Below are 17,754 nucleotides of genomic sequence, written 5' to 3'. Positions count from 1 at the left end.
TTGGCCATGTGTGTAATTACCTCTCTTGCTGTTTCCTTTGCAGATGTGGCGCGCTGCATGTTGGTGACCATATTCTCTCCATTGATGGCACGAGCACAGAGCACTGCTCCTTGTTAGAGGCAACTCAGCTTTTAGCTGCCACTTCAGAAAACGTGAAGTTGGAGATATTACCTGTTCACCAAAGCAGGCTGCCTTTGAAACCTCCTGAAACAGGTGAGTCCTCTCTGCAAACACTGTTGGTCGCCCTCAAAACTCACTTGAGGTCCCTACTGGGGTTCTTGCTGCTTTTGAATGCTGGCAACAGACTCCAGAGACATCTGTGGAGGGGAAAAAAAATGATGTTTTGATGAAATGCATGTGATTAGATGATGTTCTTCAAGGATGTGAATAGGGAAAAAAAGGTAACATCTGTGCTTGAATGGGGAAATTGGAGTTGGGAATCCCACAGTTTGGCAGTGCTGAGTGCTGTGCAAACTGCTTCCTTAGTACCTCAGATAAGAGACTTTAATGGAGAGGGATAAAAAGCAACCTTGGTGCTAGCAAATGTATTTCCAAGCTGAGATTTCATTTGCTGATGCCCAGTATGGCTTTGTCAGTAGCTAGGCAGGGTCCTGCTGGACCTCCATAGGAAACTAATCTGTAAGCATCCTCCAGACCAGCCTGTTTTGAGTGACAGCTGTGTCTGATCAGCCATCGGCAGGGTGGTTGCATCTGTAACTGCCCCTTTTGCAACCATTGTCAGTCACTTGTGTCTTTAATGATACTGTGCACAGTAGCCCTGGGCACAGCTCTTTTCTCCATTCACTTCTTGGGCAGTTTGGAGAGAGGAGGAAAGTATCTGTGTTGTCTTCTTTAACATGATGCAGTGAAACATAAAATCTAATAACATCTCCATGTCTAGAATTAAATCTCTTGCATGTCCAGTCCAATTTGTGCAGAATCGAAGCAGTTTAACAAGGGGGGTGGATGACTTGACCTTTGTGCCCAAGAAAAAATGGAAAGCTATAATCCTTTTTCAATGGCTGTTAAAATGAGCTATTCTCCTCCTTCCATTAGTGCCCTGCTCCTAATCTTCATTCAAAATACATTAATTCAGCAGCAGCTCAGGAGAAGAAGGATCCATGAAAGGACAGCTCGGTGTGTTCAGGACCTGTTTACCCAAACCTCCATACATCAGATCAGTTTGCTGTGATAGAAATGCAGAACATAAACTTGGGACAAGAGCTGCAACACATGAATAGGGAAAATAAGGGGTATAACAACTGTTTTCACTTTAGATGGTTGGGGATCGCAGGGAAGGATGCTGTTCATCCATGTGGCTGTTAGAAGGCAGAGAGACCTCTGTGGTTGGAGACCACTGCTTGGGCTTGAGCCTTCAGCAGTGCTGATGGGGGTGGTGGAAACATGAAGGAGAGCACTTTGGGCAGGAGGAGCAGTGCTCCTCAGTGGTGTAACCGCCATAGTGAGCAGCAGAGGAACTGCACCAAGGCTGACCAAAACTGCGTTTGGACCTGGGATAGGCATTGCCTTCTGCTCGTGGTGCCAAATGCCAGCTCCACAGGCTGCTTGCTTGGGGTTTAGGGAAACAACCAGGGGCAGTAAGGAAAAGTGGGCCATGCAGAAGCAAACTGTCATGATTGCCAAGAGAGTGAAACCTGGGGGTAGCAGATGAGGAGAGGAGACTGTGCAGACTCTGTTGAGCACTTGCGGTGCAGTTCAGCCGTTCCAGCGTGTGCCTGTATGGGGCTTGGTACTATGTTTTTCAATAGCAGCCTCTCATGCAGTTAGAATCTGGTTATTGAGGAGGTGCAGAGGGAGCTGAAGCTGCAGCAGCCGTGCAAGAATACAGCCTGATGCTGAAGCAGGGATTTAGAATCATAGAATAGTTAGGGTTGGAAAGGACCTTAAGATCATCCAGTTCCAACCCCCCTGCCATGGGCAGGGACACCTCACACTAAACCATGGCACCCAAGGCTCTGTCCAACCTGGCCTTGAACACTGCCAGGGATGGAGCATTCACAGCTTCCCTGGGCAACCCATTCCAGTGCCTCACCACCCTAACAGGAAAGAACTTCTTCCTTATATCCAGTCTAAACCTCCCCTGTTTAACCTGTTGAACCCATTACCCCTTGTCCTGTCACTACAGTCCATAATGAAGAGTCCCTCCCCAGCATCCCTATAGGACCCCTTCAGATACTGGAAGGCTGCTCTGAGGTCTCCATGCAGCCTTCTCTTCTCCAGGCTGAACAGCCCCAACTTCCTCAGCCTGTCTTCATACAGGAGGTGCTCCAGTCCCCTGATCATCCTCGTGGCCTCCTCTGGACTTGTTCCAACAGTTCCATGGCTCTAGGGGTATTTGGAGAGTTTGGGAGAGGATTATGCCCTGCTCACAAGACCAACAGGAGCAGATGGTGCCCAGGAGTGGTGCTGGGATGGATGGGTTTCCTCAGGCAGGGATGATGTGTGAAAGCTTAGGGAAGGCTGATGGTTTTATCACCGAATTGTCCAACATCTCTTCTCTTCCCAAATGCACTGACATCTGAGTTTCAAAAGTGCTTTTCTTTCTGTTGTCAGATATGTGCTAAGAATTTATAGACAAATGGCTTTAATTACTATAAATGGATTAAATGATTTTGTATATATGCCCGTAAGCCCTGTCCCTCATGTTCAAAGTGTTTAATTTTGTTAAGCACTTTCCTTTTTGTCTCGCTATAGCTACATGTATTAATTTGATTTTTGTTTTTAAAAGCTGCCTGGCTCTGAATTTGCTTTTAAATCCACAAATAAAAGCCTCAGAGCTGGAAGTGTATTTTTCAAGAGCTTGATAGACTAAGTGCTAAACTCATTGAATGTTTAGCAGGCTAAATACAATCACTCTATTGGTTGGCAAACCTGACCTAAATGATTTGATGCTTATGATGCATGCACACAGAATGGATTTCCACTGTTAAAGGCACTTACAGATGACCTTTAGATGAGATCTCTGGGTGGACTCACTCAATAATCTGAGTCCTTGTGCCAGGTTTGCACTTGTAGGCAGCTCTGAAAGTGCCAGTGCTGGTGGCATTTCTGCCTGCTTGGAGAACACAGAGCCTGGAGGAGATCTCATCCTGGGGAGGGTGTTGTCAGTCAGTGCACGTGGGTGCAAGGTTAAGAGCTCTGGGATAACTCGTGGCTGCAGTGATGCCCCTGCTGTGAGATGCTGCTCATGCTTAGCTGAATAAAAACAGATGCTCGCAGTCTTGCTCATTAGCCAGTGATTCCTCTCAGAAGAAAACAGATCCAGACAGCATGGTGCTAGAGATTCAGGAGAGAACCCCCTGCGCTGTTGGGTGAGGAAGGACCAAACTGACGCTGTGCTAAAGGAGCGTCAGTGAGAACAGACAAGGGACCTGGTCCACTGTGGGGCGCTTCAGAGGAGACCTGTGGCATCGTGACTCGGTGTTGCAAAGCCACAGTTCCTGGGACAAGGGATTTCCAGATGATTGCTGTCAGGCTGCAGCAGATTCCTGCCAACGTGTCTGGGCTGGGGTTAGGGTTGAAGTTAAAGCAGCTGTGTGCCCGTGAACAGTCTGCCATGTTGGCGTCATGTTTAATTTAAGGGATTCCACACTCTTGACATCTTTTCCTGTGTCGGTGGCCCTCTGTAACTGCCTTAAGCAGCAGTGATCAAGTCCCTTTTGTTCTGGTGAGCTGGAGGCAGCCCTCTGCTGCTCCTCTGTTTCATCCATATGTGCATTCCCAGCCAAGAGCAGCCGCTAAACAACCAAACATTGATGCTAAGCAAAGCATTCCTTGGCATGTGTAAAAGGTGTTGAGCCCTGTCCCAGGGAGGGCAGCAAGGTGGGAAACAGCACAAGGAGGTTTCCCTGGTACTGTCAGGTAACACTTAAGGGGCCCCAATGGGAAGCCTGTGGCTGGATGGAGCTTCTGCATCTCACACAGCAGACTGCAAATGGTAATGACATCTGTGTGCTCTCAGCATGGCTCAGTCAGGCCATGGGCGCAGGATGCAGAGGTTTTTATGGGGAAGGGGTGGATCTCTGCCACTTTGCATCAAGTGTCATGAGGTTACATAAGGATGTTGCTGCTGCTTGACGCACTCTGATGTGTTCAGAGCCAGGATGAGGCTCTTTCCTACAACCTCCTGGCTCATGCTTCTTACCTTTTCTTTCTTATTTCTCCTTCCTGTCTGTGGCGATTTCTGCCCTCTTGGGTGCCATCAGTCAAGGTGCAGAAGAGTGACCACCACCACTGCTGGGACCCCTGCGTCAACTACTGTCACACCCACCACCCTGGGCACTGCAAGACACCCACTTGGAACCAGGCGGCTGGACAGGATTACTGCAAATGTAACCTCAGTGCATGGCATTGCCCCCATCCCTGCATATGTTCATTCATGTTGTGCCCCTCCTTTTCCTTAATACCCAGCTCCATAGCCTGCCTTGTCACTTGTTTCCTTCTTGGTCACCTGGGTCTGTTTCCACAGGTCCAGTGTTGAGGTACAAAATCAGTATCTGCAGCCCAGCACAGACCTGGTAACTGCAACCAAAGCAGGGTGCTGGGCAGACCCATGCTCCCATCCTCTACCCCCACACCCCAGTGCCTGGTTTCTTATAGCAGAAATGAGTGGGACGAGGAAGGCATCTCTGCTGCTGTGTGGGAATGCGATATGACAACACACCCAGCTCAGCCCTGATGCCACACAACAAGTTAGCAACAGGATTTTGTCTGCTTCAAAATCTATAAACCCACCTCCTGCAGGACGCAGGCTCTGTGCAGCCCCAGGTTTCTTGTACTATGGCAATAAGATAGGGAGGAGGAAACATTGCAGTGTCCGAAGCAAACAGGGCAGCCCACTGGCCCAGCAGCTCAAGTTCAAGCTGTGGTTTCTCTTTGTATGTATTTAAGGTTCATTAGTGCCATCGTGCCAACCTCCTGTTGGCTGCCCTGCATCTGTGATGCATTTCTCACCCATTGGCCTGAATGCTGCAGTGACAGGCAGCCCAGCACACCAAAAAGCAATGTCCATTTGGGGTCCAGGCCCACCCTCACAGCTCTCCTGGAGCTGCAAGCCTACGACAAGGTCTTGTCTTGAGTCCTGGAGCTGTGAAGGAAGAGGTGGTCTGAACCCTATAGGTGTTTGATGAACCCTGTGAGGTGACCCCACTGCTGCACCTCGTAGTGCGTGCCCTTAACACGCTCTGTATTTCCCCAGCTCTGGTGGCTGCCAACTTCTCGTCTCCCACCATGAACGCACAGGGCTTCCCGTGCCAGAACTCGAACACGCTACCTCGCAGCTCCCACCCCATGAGCCCCCGCACCACCATGCTGAGGAGGAGGCAGAAGAAGAAGGAGCACAAGAGCTCACGTAAGCATGATGGAGGGCTGGGTTGGATGGGGTGTGCACGCTTGCCTTGCTGTCCTTAGCGTTGACCATAGCCACGGTGTAACCGCAATCTCAGCACTGTCAGTCACTGTCTCCATCACTGCCCCACCAAGGTCTGCGACCAGATCTGCTGCACTGACCATACCCTGACTTTCTGCCTCTCTCCCCCTCTCAGTGTCACTGGCCTCCAGCACAGTGGGTCCTGGCGGGCAGATAGTCCACACGGAGACGACAGAGGTGGTGCTCAGGGGAGACCCTTTGAATGGCTTCGGACTTCAGCTCCAGGGAGGCATCTTTGCTACTGAAACCCTGTCTTCCCCACCTCTCGTCCGTTTTATTGAGCCTGACAGCCCGGCAGAGAGGTTAGAGACCTTGCCCTTGGATGCTGATGGTGCTGCTGCTGAACATTTCATGGTTTGGTTTGTTTTCTCTCCTCAGAGGCTCATTTAGATATTTACTCTCATCCTTGTAATATCTCCCATTCTTCACTGGGCATGGTTTACTGTCACTGCCATTTCTGCACTCGTCGGCTGACCGTGGCCTCCCTCGCATCCCAGGTGAACGTCTTGGCACCAGGCTGCGGCTGTTCTGGGAGGAGGAGGAGGAGGAAGGGAGCGTGTGTCTGTGTGAGAGTGCCATTCCCATTCCTTGTTGGGGTTCTTTCTTGTTGGAAAGATAAAGCTTTTATCTTGGTGCAGAAAGGGGAAAGATCTAAACTAATGGGTCCAGCAAAGCGTTTTCTGCCTGGTTTCATCGTAGTAGAGCCTGGCTATGTAAGTTTTCCTTAAAGCCAATTTTGATGTGCAGAGGAGGGCTCTGATTGAGGTGCAGGTAGGTGCTGCATTTAAGCACTCTTGCTTTCAGCTTTACGATGCTGGGAAAAGAGCAGAATGGAGGAGCAGCATTAACTGCTGCGTGTCACTCCCTGGGATACTGGGAGCAATGACTCCTCCAGGGAAGTCTTGGAGGGCCCCATCAGAGGGGGGTGATGTTTTGTGTCCCTAAGCCAGCCCTGGCTGGGGACACAGACATGGGGGAGTTGTACAGAAGGGAAGGTGTCTGCAAAAGGAAATGCAGGTCCTTGCTATGCAGAGCAGCTTCTCCAGGCGGCTGAAGCAGAGGCTGCTGTTTGTAGGAGGAGAGGGACAAGGGGCTGGCAGAGAAAAACACTTGTCCTGACTATGCAGGTTAAAGGAGATTTCAGAAGCCTTTAGTGCCTTTTTGTTTGTTTAAAAATGAAGGTGATGGTGTTTTTATCCTCAATTACCAGGGTGAACTTGGCTCACCTTGCAAAGCACCAAACTCCTTTTATAAAAACAAAGCCTGCTGTCCCAGGGGACAAGGGAGATGTGCTGAAATCCGCCTGGCTTTGCTTTATCCTCATGCCAAACCTGGAGCAAAAGCAGACACTCGCAGTGCAATCTTGCTTGGCTCTAATGTTTCACCCAGGCTGCTCTCCCTCTCGGCTGCCCACCCAGCAGGACTCGTGTTCTCTTGGCTGCTTTCTGGTGCCAGGGAGCAATCTTCCCTGTGTTCACAGCCTGCATTTGATTTGGGGATTAAATCACTGCAGTGTATTTAGTCCTCCCCTAGACCATGCTGCTCTTCCGAGCTGGCAGGGAAGCAGTCTTTCCTCCCCACCTTTGATGAGTGCTGTGGGCTTGCAGCAAGGTGGAAAAGGCAGTTTTCATTTCACTTTTTGTTTCTTGCTGCTCTTGTTTGCTCCATCCTTTCTAGATACCTTAGTCCCTGCCCTTGAGAGGTTCTGCTCTACCTACAGCCCATTAGAGCTGTTTTTCTCCCCCATACCAAGGGCTCTCGGCTGAGGCTGGGCTATGCTCTTGTGCTGCAGTTGTTGCTCTTTGCAGAAGAGGGTGAGCAATGGGGGCACAGGGATCAGGATTAGCTGCCAGGGTTTCTCTTGCATGTTCACACACCCCTGTGCAAGACCTGTCAGTCTGAATGTGCTGTTGTACAAGTGCATGATCCACAATAGCTTTGTTCATACCTGGCTTGCCATATAGGAGCTGCCTCTTGGTTATCTAGCAAGTCTGAGTAGTATTACCAGGGAGGAGGATGGCATCACCCTACTTTCAGGGAGGCTGAGCTGCCTCTCATGTATTACTACTTCATGGCACGTAGTAGTTTGTAGCAAAAGCTCTTGAGTTCCTGACTTGTGATTTGGTTTAGAGCCAATAGCCTCTAATAACTTTCCTGCCCCACCTGTGGTTTTGTTTCCTGGGTGCAAGATGAAGCCTTTGGGCTCTAAATGGGACAGTGATTCAGCCCCTGTTATCAGCAGGTTGGGTGGAATAGGAAGATGGCTGATGTCCCCTCTTTGTTGTCTTGGAACATGCACTTTTTGTGTCTTTCCTCCCCCTGCTGTCATTGATGGCAGTGGGAGAGTATCTGGCTTCTCCATCCAGGTATCCAAAATCAATGCTTGCTGCTGAGTTACATGTTTTCTAGCTCTGCTCAGACACAGTTGTTTGATCATGGTACTTATGGCTTTTAAGCATGAATACTTTGTGAAAGGAAGATTTAGCAGCTGGGTGACAGCAAAGCTTTGATCTTTTGGAGCTGGGACCCCCCCCCCCCCACCAGCATGCACACATACGCACACAGATGTGCACATCTGACCTGTGCAGGCCAACTCCAACACAGGTAAAGGCACAATGAATGGGTTTCTGCAGCTGGTGATGTGTGGCTGTGGTCACAGCTACTGCCGCTCACCCCACGGCTGGAGGGACCATGCAGAACCTGATGATGCTGAGCGAGATCTTCAGTGCATATCCTGCCTAAGGCTTGAATATGCACTGCTCTGCGTCTGGCTGCTCTGTTGCTGCCTTTGAGCCTGAGGAATGAGTTATGACAAAATGCAAATCTCTGCAGCCCCAGGGAGACTTTTCCATCATGGACTTCAATGCATCCATAAGGCTGTCTTTCACTCCAGGAGATGCCTGTACTCTTGTTCTTTCTGATTTTAATGCACTTTTCTCATGATCTCAAAGCGCTTTGTGAGCTCTGATCTTAGACTGCACATCTCCAAGATAAATGCCCTCTCTTTGGGAAAGCCATCTAAAAGGTTTGCATAGGACCTTACAGCAGAGCCAAGGAGAGGTTTGCAGGAGCCTTGGCTCCGCAGGCCCTGCTTCCACCACAAGAGCACACGTCAAGAGGAAACTGGTGTCCCTGGAATTATTGTGAAGGGTTAACAAGGCACGCTGGGTCTCTTTGCACTCAGAGAGGGAGCCAGAAGGTTGTAGCTTCACTCCACAAACTTTTATAAGCCTGCAAGACCAGGGCTTCAACAGCCGTGATTGACTGGGGCTAATAACAGAAGAAATACTTTTCACCTATGAGAGCTATTGGCTGTAAAACACCCAGGCAAATCCACCACGGCTGAAGAAACACAAGAAATGGGTCTTTTGTGAGGAGGCAGCTCAGGTGGGAAAGGTGGCAAACGTTTGCTTTGATGCTGTGTAAAAGTATCCTGTGATCTCCCAGCCCTCGTAGCTGAAACAATGGTGCCAAAATGGACTGTGTCTTGTGTGAGCTTGAAATGACAGTGATGACTGTGTGAGGCAGCTGTCGGTGTCTCTGAAAGGTGCATTGTGGCCATAGCAAGAGAGCTCTTGGTGCTGGGGTAGGCATCTCTGTCGTGCTTCTTGCCATCTTCAGATCTATAAGCGGGTATTTCCAAGTGCGTCTGTGTGGCTGCATAACCACAAGTCCAGTAAAGGAATGTAATTAAACTTGATATAATTTATTCATAAGGGTGGATTCATTTATACCCCATGGAGCTGTCTGTCCTAATCCAAGTCTCCTTGGGCAAACAATTCTGAATGGACATCTCATAAAATAGCCAGTGTTTCTCCATGGATGACATGGACTCAGGCAGCAGTGTAAATATACTGCAAGTTAATACCTTCCTACCAGCAAAATCACCTCCTTAGGCTCTCTCCAAGCTTGTTCATATCTCAGCTTTTGATGGGCCACCAGCAAAAACTGTTGTGCTTGTGCATTTTTCTTGCTTTTGATTCTTCTCTTCTTAACCTGGCCTTTTACATAACATCCTGTTGTTTGGAGGTGAATCATACCGTGCCAGTGCCCATTGCCTTTGATGTTGTCTTTGTGTGCCTGGAAGCTGTGGTACCACATTTTCTTACAGTTGAATTGGGTGTGAGTGATGAATAGTGGCTGGAAGGGTTTAGTAAAAACCAAGCTGTCTACCACGAAGTATGAGTGGAAGCTGACATGTAGAAAGGGGAGGATGAAGGATGTGCTTGATCGTTAAGAAGAAGGGGACTAAAAGTTCTCTGGAGAAGGCTCAAAACAGGATAGCTGATGCCTTCTGGGAAACCTTTGTGGTAAACCAACTCCAAATATTGAGGTGAACCCTAGATTTGTTCCCATAACCCTCAACCTATTTTGGAGACCAGTCTGTAGCTCCTGTTGATGGAAGAAGAATGGTTTCCTAAGCGCTGCTCAAGTGGCAGCCTTGTAGACAGGCGACGAGCAGAAAAGGTGTGGTTCTAACAAACAAGTGGTGGAGAGTATGGAGAAGAAGGAAGATGAGCAATTGCCCATGGCCAGCCACAGGGAACACTGCACTTGGTTTTGTAGAGCCATGGGCCAGCTCAGGTTAACTGTGGGAGATCCTGTCTTGCTGATGTTGCAGTGTATGTATCAATAAAGGAGAGGGTGGATAGTGAATGTAGTGGTTCATGTGTGAAAAAGCCTTGCCTATGAATAGAGGGATCCCAAGAGACAAACCATGTATAGCCAAACCATGGTGTAGCAGCATCTCTCCAACGTAGCCTTGCCATCGTTATTTTCTTCCCCTGATGATCTAAACCAAAACCCCCAAAGGGCCAGCTGTGGTGAGCTTTCACATCAGAGTAATATTGGTCTTTTGAGGCAGTTAAAAGGTATCAATGTACATTTGGCTTCCAGAATTGCAAGGGATAAATGATTATCCAATTTACTGAGACGTTTCAGTGGATTCATTGGATTGTAGCTTCAGTATTAGGCATATATTAAGCAGAGGAATCTGTGATTTTCAGTGCCATTGGGTTTCAGAGTGTGCGGGCACATGGAAATAGGGTAGGATAGGGTCAAAGGGCACATGCCCTTGCATTTATCACTCTCATCTCTTGGCCATAGTGTTGACTTTTAGAAAAGGGAGAGTTAATTTTATTTACCTTTTTTTTTTTCTGGAAGTTGCAGGAAATGTGCCCTAAAAAGGTTATTTAGGAGCAAAGTATGTCTGAACACAAGCAAACCACAAGGGTTTGCTGCTTTGTCACCTTCCAGAGGCTCTTGGCATTGGGATGGGCATCGCAGAATGAGTTATCTGCCCTTTGGGCCGCTTCTGCAGGATTTGTCTCTACTCTGTGTATCTTGTAACAGATTTGTTGGGCAAAGTAACTCATGGCTGGCTGTGGGGCTGTTTTTTCTCCTTTCCTTTTTCCCTGCCTCCTTGTTTCCCTTTCCCTCTTTTTCCCCAATGTGGACTGCAGGTGTGGGCTGCTACAAGTAGGAGACAGAGTCCTTTCTATCAATGGCATTGCGACTGAGGACGGGACTATGGAGGAAGCGAATCAGCTCTTGCGTGATGCTGCGCTCACAAACAAAGTGGTGCTCGAGATTGAATTTGATGTCGCAGGTATGTTGCCAAAGGGCTTGCTGCTCCTCACTACCCGCAGAACTCTGCCTGGGGCTTTGCTAACCCATAGGAGGGACTTTATTCTCATAAATACAAGAGGTTTTCCCTGCAGCTTGGAGGGAAGAGCAAGAAGACCTTGTGAGACCTTTGCCATTTCTTGTTGTCCTCTAATGTGCACTGAGATGGAGGGTACTTCTGATCCTTTCATAAATGCCCTGTGCTCATTTGGCTGACAGAAGCCTAAGGAGTGGATAAAAAGGCCACCTGCACTTTAAATATTTGGTCATAAATATGACTAATATTTATGTTAATTCATAGCCTTGACACAAGGAGGGAGCCCAAGGTACTGGCTGGGGCTAGAGTGCAGCTTTATATTGAACCAGAAAAGAAATGACATTGTTTTCCTTTAACATTGATAGACTGCCTCGGTCTTGAAATGCAGCATGATGTGAGCACTTCACTTGATGTTCAGAACATGTATTTTTAATGAGAATCCAAATTTTAACCTAAATTCTTCATGGCCTCAGATAACGACCTTCTTTGAACCAGTAAAGCTGAGCTTTATGGGCTTGTTTTCCTTGGGTCTGAAGAAACCATTCATGCAACTGAAAACTGTCTTTTTCTCCTCTTTTCTTTCTTGTCTGTTTTTGGGTTTATAGAGTCTGTTATACCCAGCAGCGGTACTTTCCACGTTAAATTGCCCAAGAAAAGAGGAGTAGAGCTTGGAATTACAATCAGCTGTAAGTATTGCTCAGACTTGTGCTAGCGGTTACAAGAACTGTTGCTTTCCACTCTGGCACATCAGAGGGGTCCCAATGGAGAGAGCTTTGATGATGTGGGGTTTCCTGGTAGCACTCATAGTGCTTGTGATTTATCCCAACCTGAATTAGATGTGCGGCTCCTGTCTCCACAAGCTGGTGACTGCAGAGTAGAGCAGCTGCATGAAGGGCTGGGGCAAAGGATGTGTCTCAACTGATCAGTTGGTCTGTGCTGCAGACTTATATAGTTATATTATATGATATTGATATTTAATATCATGTTTACTTCCTTGCTCACAGTTGTATTATGTGCCTTTTAAAGAGGTATTGCCTGGGTCTGGTGGGACTCTTGCAGGGCAACCTGGAGGGAGGAGAGCAAGTGTGAGGTGAACCCGCAGCTTAAAGGGTACAGAAGGGAAACTGCCAAGAGGAGGAGGAGAATAAAGGGCGTAAGAGGTGGGGGAAGAAGGCACTTGAGGGTTCAGGAGGGTGCTGGGCAGGGTTTGCCAGGAGTCGTTGCATTGACTAACCCCAGCTGTGGTGAAGGAGGTCCGTGTGCCAGGACTTGGTGGGCAAGAGAATGAGACATAAACCTTCTTCCCTTTCTCTCCTCACTCTTCATTAATTATCTTTCCCTCCTGAAGCATGTTTTTAATTTAAAGGCCTTTTGGCTTCTTTGTAGAGGATGCTGTAAGGAGACGAGATGGGCAGATCTGTCCCAGATTTTTGGCTAACTTGGGGTTGTTGTTATGCCTTGCATCTGTGAACTTTTCCTTTCTGATCCCTCTTTCACTGGTGGGTAAACAGAGTTGAATCATCTCAGATTTGCCATGCCTGGAGGCTGCCACCACCTCTGAGCTGAAACAAAGCAGCTTGTGATGGGATCTTGCAGTGATGGGGTCTTGCGTCTAAGCCCTCAAAGCATGGACCCAGCTGTGTCTGGGGAATGGAGTTGCTAGGGACACTTTAAAACGAGAATTCATTAAAATAGATGAGTTGTTTGCAATTACCTCTTGGCATTTACAACATTAGCTAGCGAGTTAATTGCAGGTCTTCTGGTCTAAGTGGGGTTATTCTCAGGAGTGACTTGAACATCGACAGCAGGGTGGCTTTGCGCCCTGTGTTATTTCTTCTCCCTCTTCCCAGCTTCCCCTATTCGTGCCACAAGGGTAATCCTGAGAAATAACAGCGCAGTGTTTAACATTTGGCTTGGTAGCAATTACTGTCTGAAGACATCAAAGTGCTTTCTGAGGGCAAGGGGGTTACCTGTACTGACATTTCACTGGTGGGGGAGCTGGACACGGCACAGCATCCCAACCCATGCTGGGTTCCCAGCCCACTGCCCAGCTCCCTACGCTGGCATTATGATCTCAGGTAGCAACCTAGGATGATGGATCTGGTAGCAAAAAACCTCTGGCTTGAGCATGGGCTGGGTTTCACCCCATTTAAGCTTCAAAGCTTAGTTTGTATCTGGGGCTGGTGAGCAAAATGACCCCAGGAGTTGCCAGCAAGAGTTTTAATTTGAGGATTCTCACTTAAATGGGGTCTGTCTCAGATATGCATTTACACTTCAAACGTAGTTATATGCTGAAAAGTTTTTCATTTGAAATCTGTTTAAAGAATCGATTTTGCACACTGTTTAGAAACCCCTGCTACATAAAGAGAAACTCACCCCTGGGTTTTAAATAGTTGGGTACCCGTTAGCCAACTACAGAGCGATTTTTAAACACTAAAATAGATCTGATCTCTCTGATTGTTCAACATGTTTGCAGAACATTGTTTGAGTAACGCATGCGCATAAACTTAAGGTATATTTCAGTCCTTTGCTGAGTCAAAGCCAAAATTGTATTTACAAACGGAGCAAAAGACAGCCATCCAGAAAATGTGCAGTGGCAAGGAGGAAATGCTACTTGAATCTTAATTGTGTTTTCATATACTGGTCTGTATAAGCGTATGTCCACATGACCCTTAGCAAATTAGATCTTAATTTTGTCACTCTGCCTCTAACCAGGCAGGTAAATATACCAGTTTCAAACATTAAAACCAAAGCAAACAGCCTTAAGGTAAGTACCTCCTGCAGAGACATGATGTGCATGCAAGCGGCAAAAGAAAAGAGGTAAAAATAACTCTGTTTTGCTGAGTTCCTCCTGGTTCTGCAGATTTGAATGCTTGCATAGATCTAGAAACAGCTTTTACAGCTTTCCTTCTGACACAGTATTGTTTTAAGGTAGGGGACTTGGTTTACTGGCCTCCCACATTGGATCCCTGGTCCCTACTCTCTGAAACAGGGGCATGTTAAATAGATGACAAGCTGGAGAGGGGTCAGTAGAAAGACCCTCTATGCTGTTGTGGCCACAGAATTGGGTTTGTTCCTAACCTTTGTGGTCCAGCTACACTGTAAATGAAAGATGAGTTGCATTGGTTGAGGTTTAGATCTCGCGTTAGAAGGCTCATCTGTAGTTAATTCCTGTGTCTGGGAAGGTTTGCTGCTGCCTTCTTACAATGGGCATAAAGTGTTACGACCTCATCAGAGGAGCACTACAGAAATAAAAGCGATCAAGTTCTTGCTGTGCTGTGGCTCTCAGAGCTAATTGGAAGATGGGCCTAAGTAAAGCAGTGAGGAGAGCAGGGTTCTTGATGGATGCATTGGAAGAATTCCTGTAGTGGAGCTGGCTGCAGGAGGAGTTATAAATCTGCTGGAGAGCCTCATAAAAGGGCTGAAAACCCAGGAGGTTTCTGTATGAGGTTCTGTCTTGGATGAACATACAGGGAGGTTCTGTGCTTGCTCTTGGTGAGGGGCAGATGTTTGTTATGGGCATTTTGTCTTCTCCAAGGTCTCAAGGTTTTCCATAAAGAGAAAGCTTGGGATGAGTAAGCCCCTGGTTGTGATCTATGCACACAGATGGGTTTCTTCCCCCTGCTTAAGCACAGCGTGGCAAAGGGATGCATAAAATCAAGATGCACTGTGCAAATATATGCATATACGATTATTTCCTCTTCCATTCCCCAAAGGATGAATAGGAAATCCAAGGGGTGAGTCTCTTACTGACTGTGCTTTGTATTAATGTGGCACCTCAGTGCCCTCAAGCCTCACTTCAGTCTCCTACATTTGCTAAATGAGAAGTAGCAAAGCAAACCACTGAAGCTGCTCTGTTTGCGCTGCTTCTGTGCACTTCATCCAGGGGTGAAGGGGCAAGAAACCAACAAAATTGGTCTCATTTTCTCCATACTCCATTCTCTCAGTTTCTGTCCAAGGCTTCGTTTGGTTGTAAACCACTTGCTTTGGTTGCAGAGCAAAGTGTGAAGTCCTTTCGGCTCCGTGTGGTTCAGAGCTGTGTGGGCTGTGGAGTTCACTTGTTTGCAGGGACCTCTGAGGTCCTTTGAGTGGTGGGGATGCAGAGATTTTTGACACAGGGATGTGAACGGTCAGTTCTTGTTAGCCTGAAAGACTCATCTCCATTAGCAGAACACATGCCTTAAGTGCTCTAATCTTGCTGGCTGCATTCAGTTCTAATGGCACAGTTTATGCCTTTGTAGGTTTTCTGTAAATCTCTCACAAATTAAAATCTCCAGCAGTGAGAAGCTAATAGTTGTGTATTATTGTATGTTCAATACCTAACCTCTTAAAATAAGATATGGATTTGTTATTAGCCTCTGCAAAATGGTGGTTGATTACACAAAAGATTGCTCTTTGTGTCTGGCTGGGTTTTTTTGGTCTGCCTCAAATAGCTTCTCCAAGGGCTAGCTGTGAAATTTGCTGCAGGGTACAGGTGTGTTGGTGTTGCTGTTGAAACAGGTGTTGGAAGTGCCATTCGGTTTAGATGCGTATTAATGCTTTATATAGTTTATCAAATTACCTTTATATATCTTTACAAATCAATTCCTGTGCCCTTGGCATGAAGTACTGCAGATAAGGAGTAAGCAGTATATCTGCTTGCAGGCGATAAAACCGGATTTTAGGTAGATAGATGACTTTGATTAAGTCACTTAAGCAGCGTAATCACTGTCCTAGTGAGGAGATGGATCTGTTGAGCTGAGGAAATCTAGCTTTGCTGGTGCTGGATTAGCCTGGGACCTGCCACCAGCCCAGCAATGTGCCCAGCAGCCTCCTGTCCGACCCCCTCACTATCACTGCAGCTTCAACTGAGATGTGCGGCTGATTCACTCTGGTGCTTTTACCAGAGTGGGATGTTCTGTCCTGGTTTTGCTACCTGGAGATTTTGAGAGGAAATAGATCTGCAGAGGGGTAAATATCCTGCTGGTAGCACTGGTGATTTATGCTGCTGCTGCTAAAACTAATGAATGATAGTGGGAAAAGCTGGGCACTGGGATTTGATTTTCACTTTTGGTAATCAAGTCTGATTTGCTTTAATTCCTATTCCTTAGCTATCCTGAGTTTATTTGCTTTCTAATTTTGTTTGGTTTTCCCTATGTATAAATGCTTCCTTTCTTAAATGTATTCTTATGGCATTATTATGGAATCATAGAATAGTTAGGGTTGGAAAGGACCTTAAGACTATCTAGTTCCAACCCCCCCACCATGGGCAGGGACACCCCCCACTAAACCATGCCACCCAAGGTTATAGTTTCTTTAATTACACCTTGGCAGGGAGCTGCTTTGGCTTGGTCAATAACGAAGGGCATTTGTAACAGGCTGATGCGTGTGAGATGTGCTCGTGCTCCTTGGAGGGGAATAATTTACCAATCGGAGTCATTATGCATTCTATTAAAACCACAAACTGGACATGTGTTTCTGGCCCTGTCATCCATCACAGAGTAAATGCCAAGTGAGCCAGAATCCCAGCAGAGGTGGCGAGAGACTGAAAGCAATTTATAAAAAGTAAATAACAGTATTGATCAATTCACCTTTTTATCACTGCTCTGTCACCACTGCCAAGCAGTGGTTTCAGTCTGAGTTTCTTCCCCACTCCATGCTTCTGCCTTCACCAGCTGTTGATTTATAGAGCTTTCTCTGAGCCACTGGAGCAGATTTGAGCTATGTTTTGTACTGATAACCCCCCAAAAAATACAGATGGATCTGAAAAAGAGCTGCTTCTTCCAACTGAAGTGGTTTGCCCTGGCACATGGAGGCCATGACCAGAACCGCTGCTGAGAAGAGAGCATGGTCATGGGTTTCTGCTCACCAGCTTCTGTCTCTGTGCCTCGATCCATCTCTCCCCCTGACTCCTTTTGCTTCCGTCTCCATCGTACAGACAGGAAATCAAGACCCCAAAGGCAAGTCTTGGTACCCAAACCATGTCTTCCTGCAGCAGAGGTACCAAGGCAATGTCCTTTGAAGAGAAATAACCACACTGACAGCAGAAATAAATGGATAAAAAGACTTTATTCATCAGTGCAAGTATCTTAATTCCAAAGGCCACAGCTCTAATAAAATGATAATGTCATTTAATTTATTTTTTAATTGTAGGCAAATCGGTTTATCTAAAATCTCACCAGAGATCTGCATATCTAATGCAGGTCTAATGCAGATCTAACGCAGCCCCAGACTGAGCCACCACTTCAGTGAATCATAAGATCATAGAATCCCAGAATGGTTTGGGTTGGAAGGGACCTTTAAAGCTCACCCATTTCCAACCCCCTGCCATGGACAGGGACACCTTCTACTAGACCCGGTTGCTCGAAGCCCCATCCAGCCTGGCAGAGGGCTGCTGTTTATTTCCATATGGGTACTCGGATGGCAGGAACAGTCGTATGCAACTATACATGGCTCTTCCATTTAACTGAAGCCTTAAGAAAAGCCATTTGGAAAGCACAACTTCCAGGAAAACCTGCAAACAAAACCCAGACTCATTTTTCCTGAAACTTACTTAGTTTCCTCCTGGCTCTTGGTTTGTCACTTTTGCTTCTGATACAGAAGCTTGTGCTGTGTTCAGTGCTGACACCGATTGCAAAGCTGCAGAAGGATGAGGTCTCACTGT

The 17,754-nt window shown here is 47.1% G+C and overlaps 1 protein-coding gene across 5 annotated transcripts in view; it reads left to right on the top strand.

The window, feature by feature from the left end:
- GRIP2 (glutamate receptor interacting protein 2) overlaps positions 1-17,754 on the top strand; it is a 240,581-nt gene that overhangs the window by 197,425 nt on the left and 25,402 nt on the right. For all 5 annotated transcript variants that reach the window (XM_061456089.1, XM_061456090.1, XM_061456092.1 and 2 more), the window contains exons 9-14: positions 44-213; positions 4,227-4,352; positions 5,219-5,371; positions 5,565-5,751; positions 10,912-11,057; positions 11,717-11,797. In XM_061456089.1, the coding sequence (XP_061312073.1) occupies positions 44-213; positions 4,227-4,352; positions 5,219-5,371; positions 5,565-5,751; positions 10,912-11,057; positions 11,717-11,797 (863 nt within the window). The remainder of the gene's footprint in view (positions 1-43; positions 214-4,226; positions 4,353-5,218; positions 5,372-5,564; positions 5,752-10,911; positions 11,058-11,716; positions 11,798-17,754) is intronic.

The sequence above is a fragment of the Pezoporus flaviventris genome, unplaced genomic scaffold (assembly GCF_033815535.1).
Source record: "Pezoporus flaviventris isolate CSIRO_AGI_PZ_B2104156 unplaced genomic scaffold, CSIRO_AGI_Pfla_v1 ptg000021l, whole genome shotgun sequence".
Lineage (NCBI taxonomy): Eukaryota > Metazoa > Chordata > Aves > Psittaciformes > Psittacidae > Pezoporus > Pezoporus flaviventris.
Note: the sequence above shows the minus strand (reverse complement) of the source record. Positions and strands in the feature narration are given on the sequence as shown.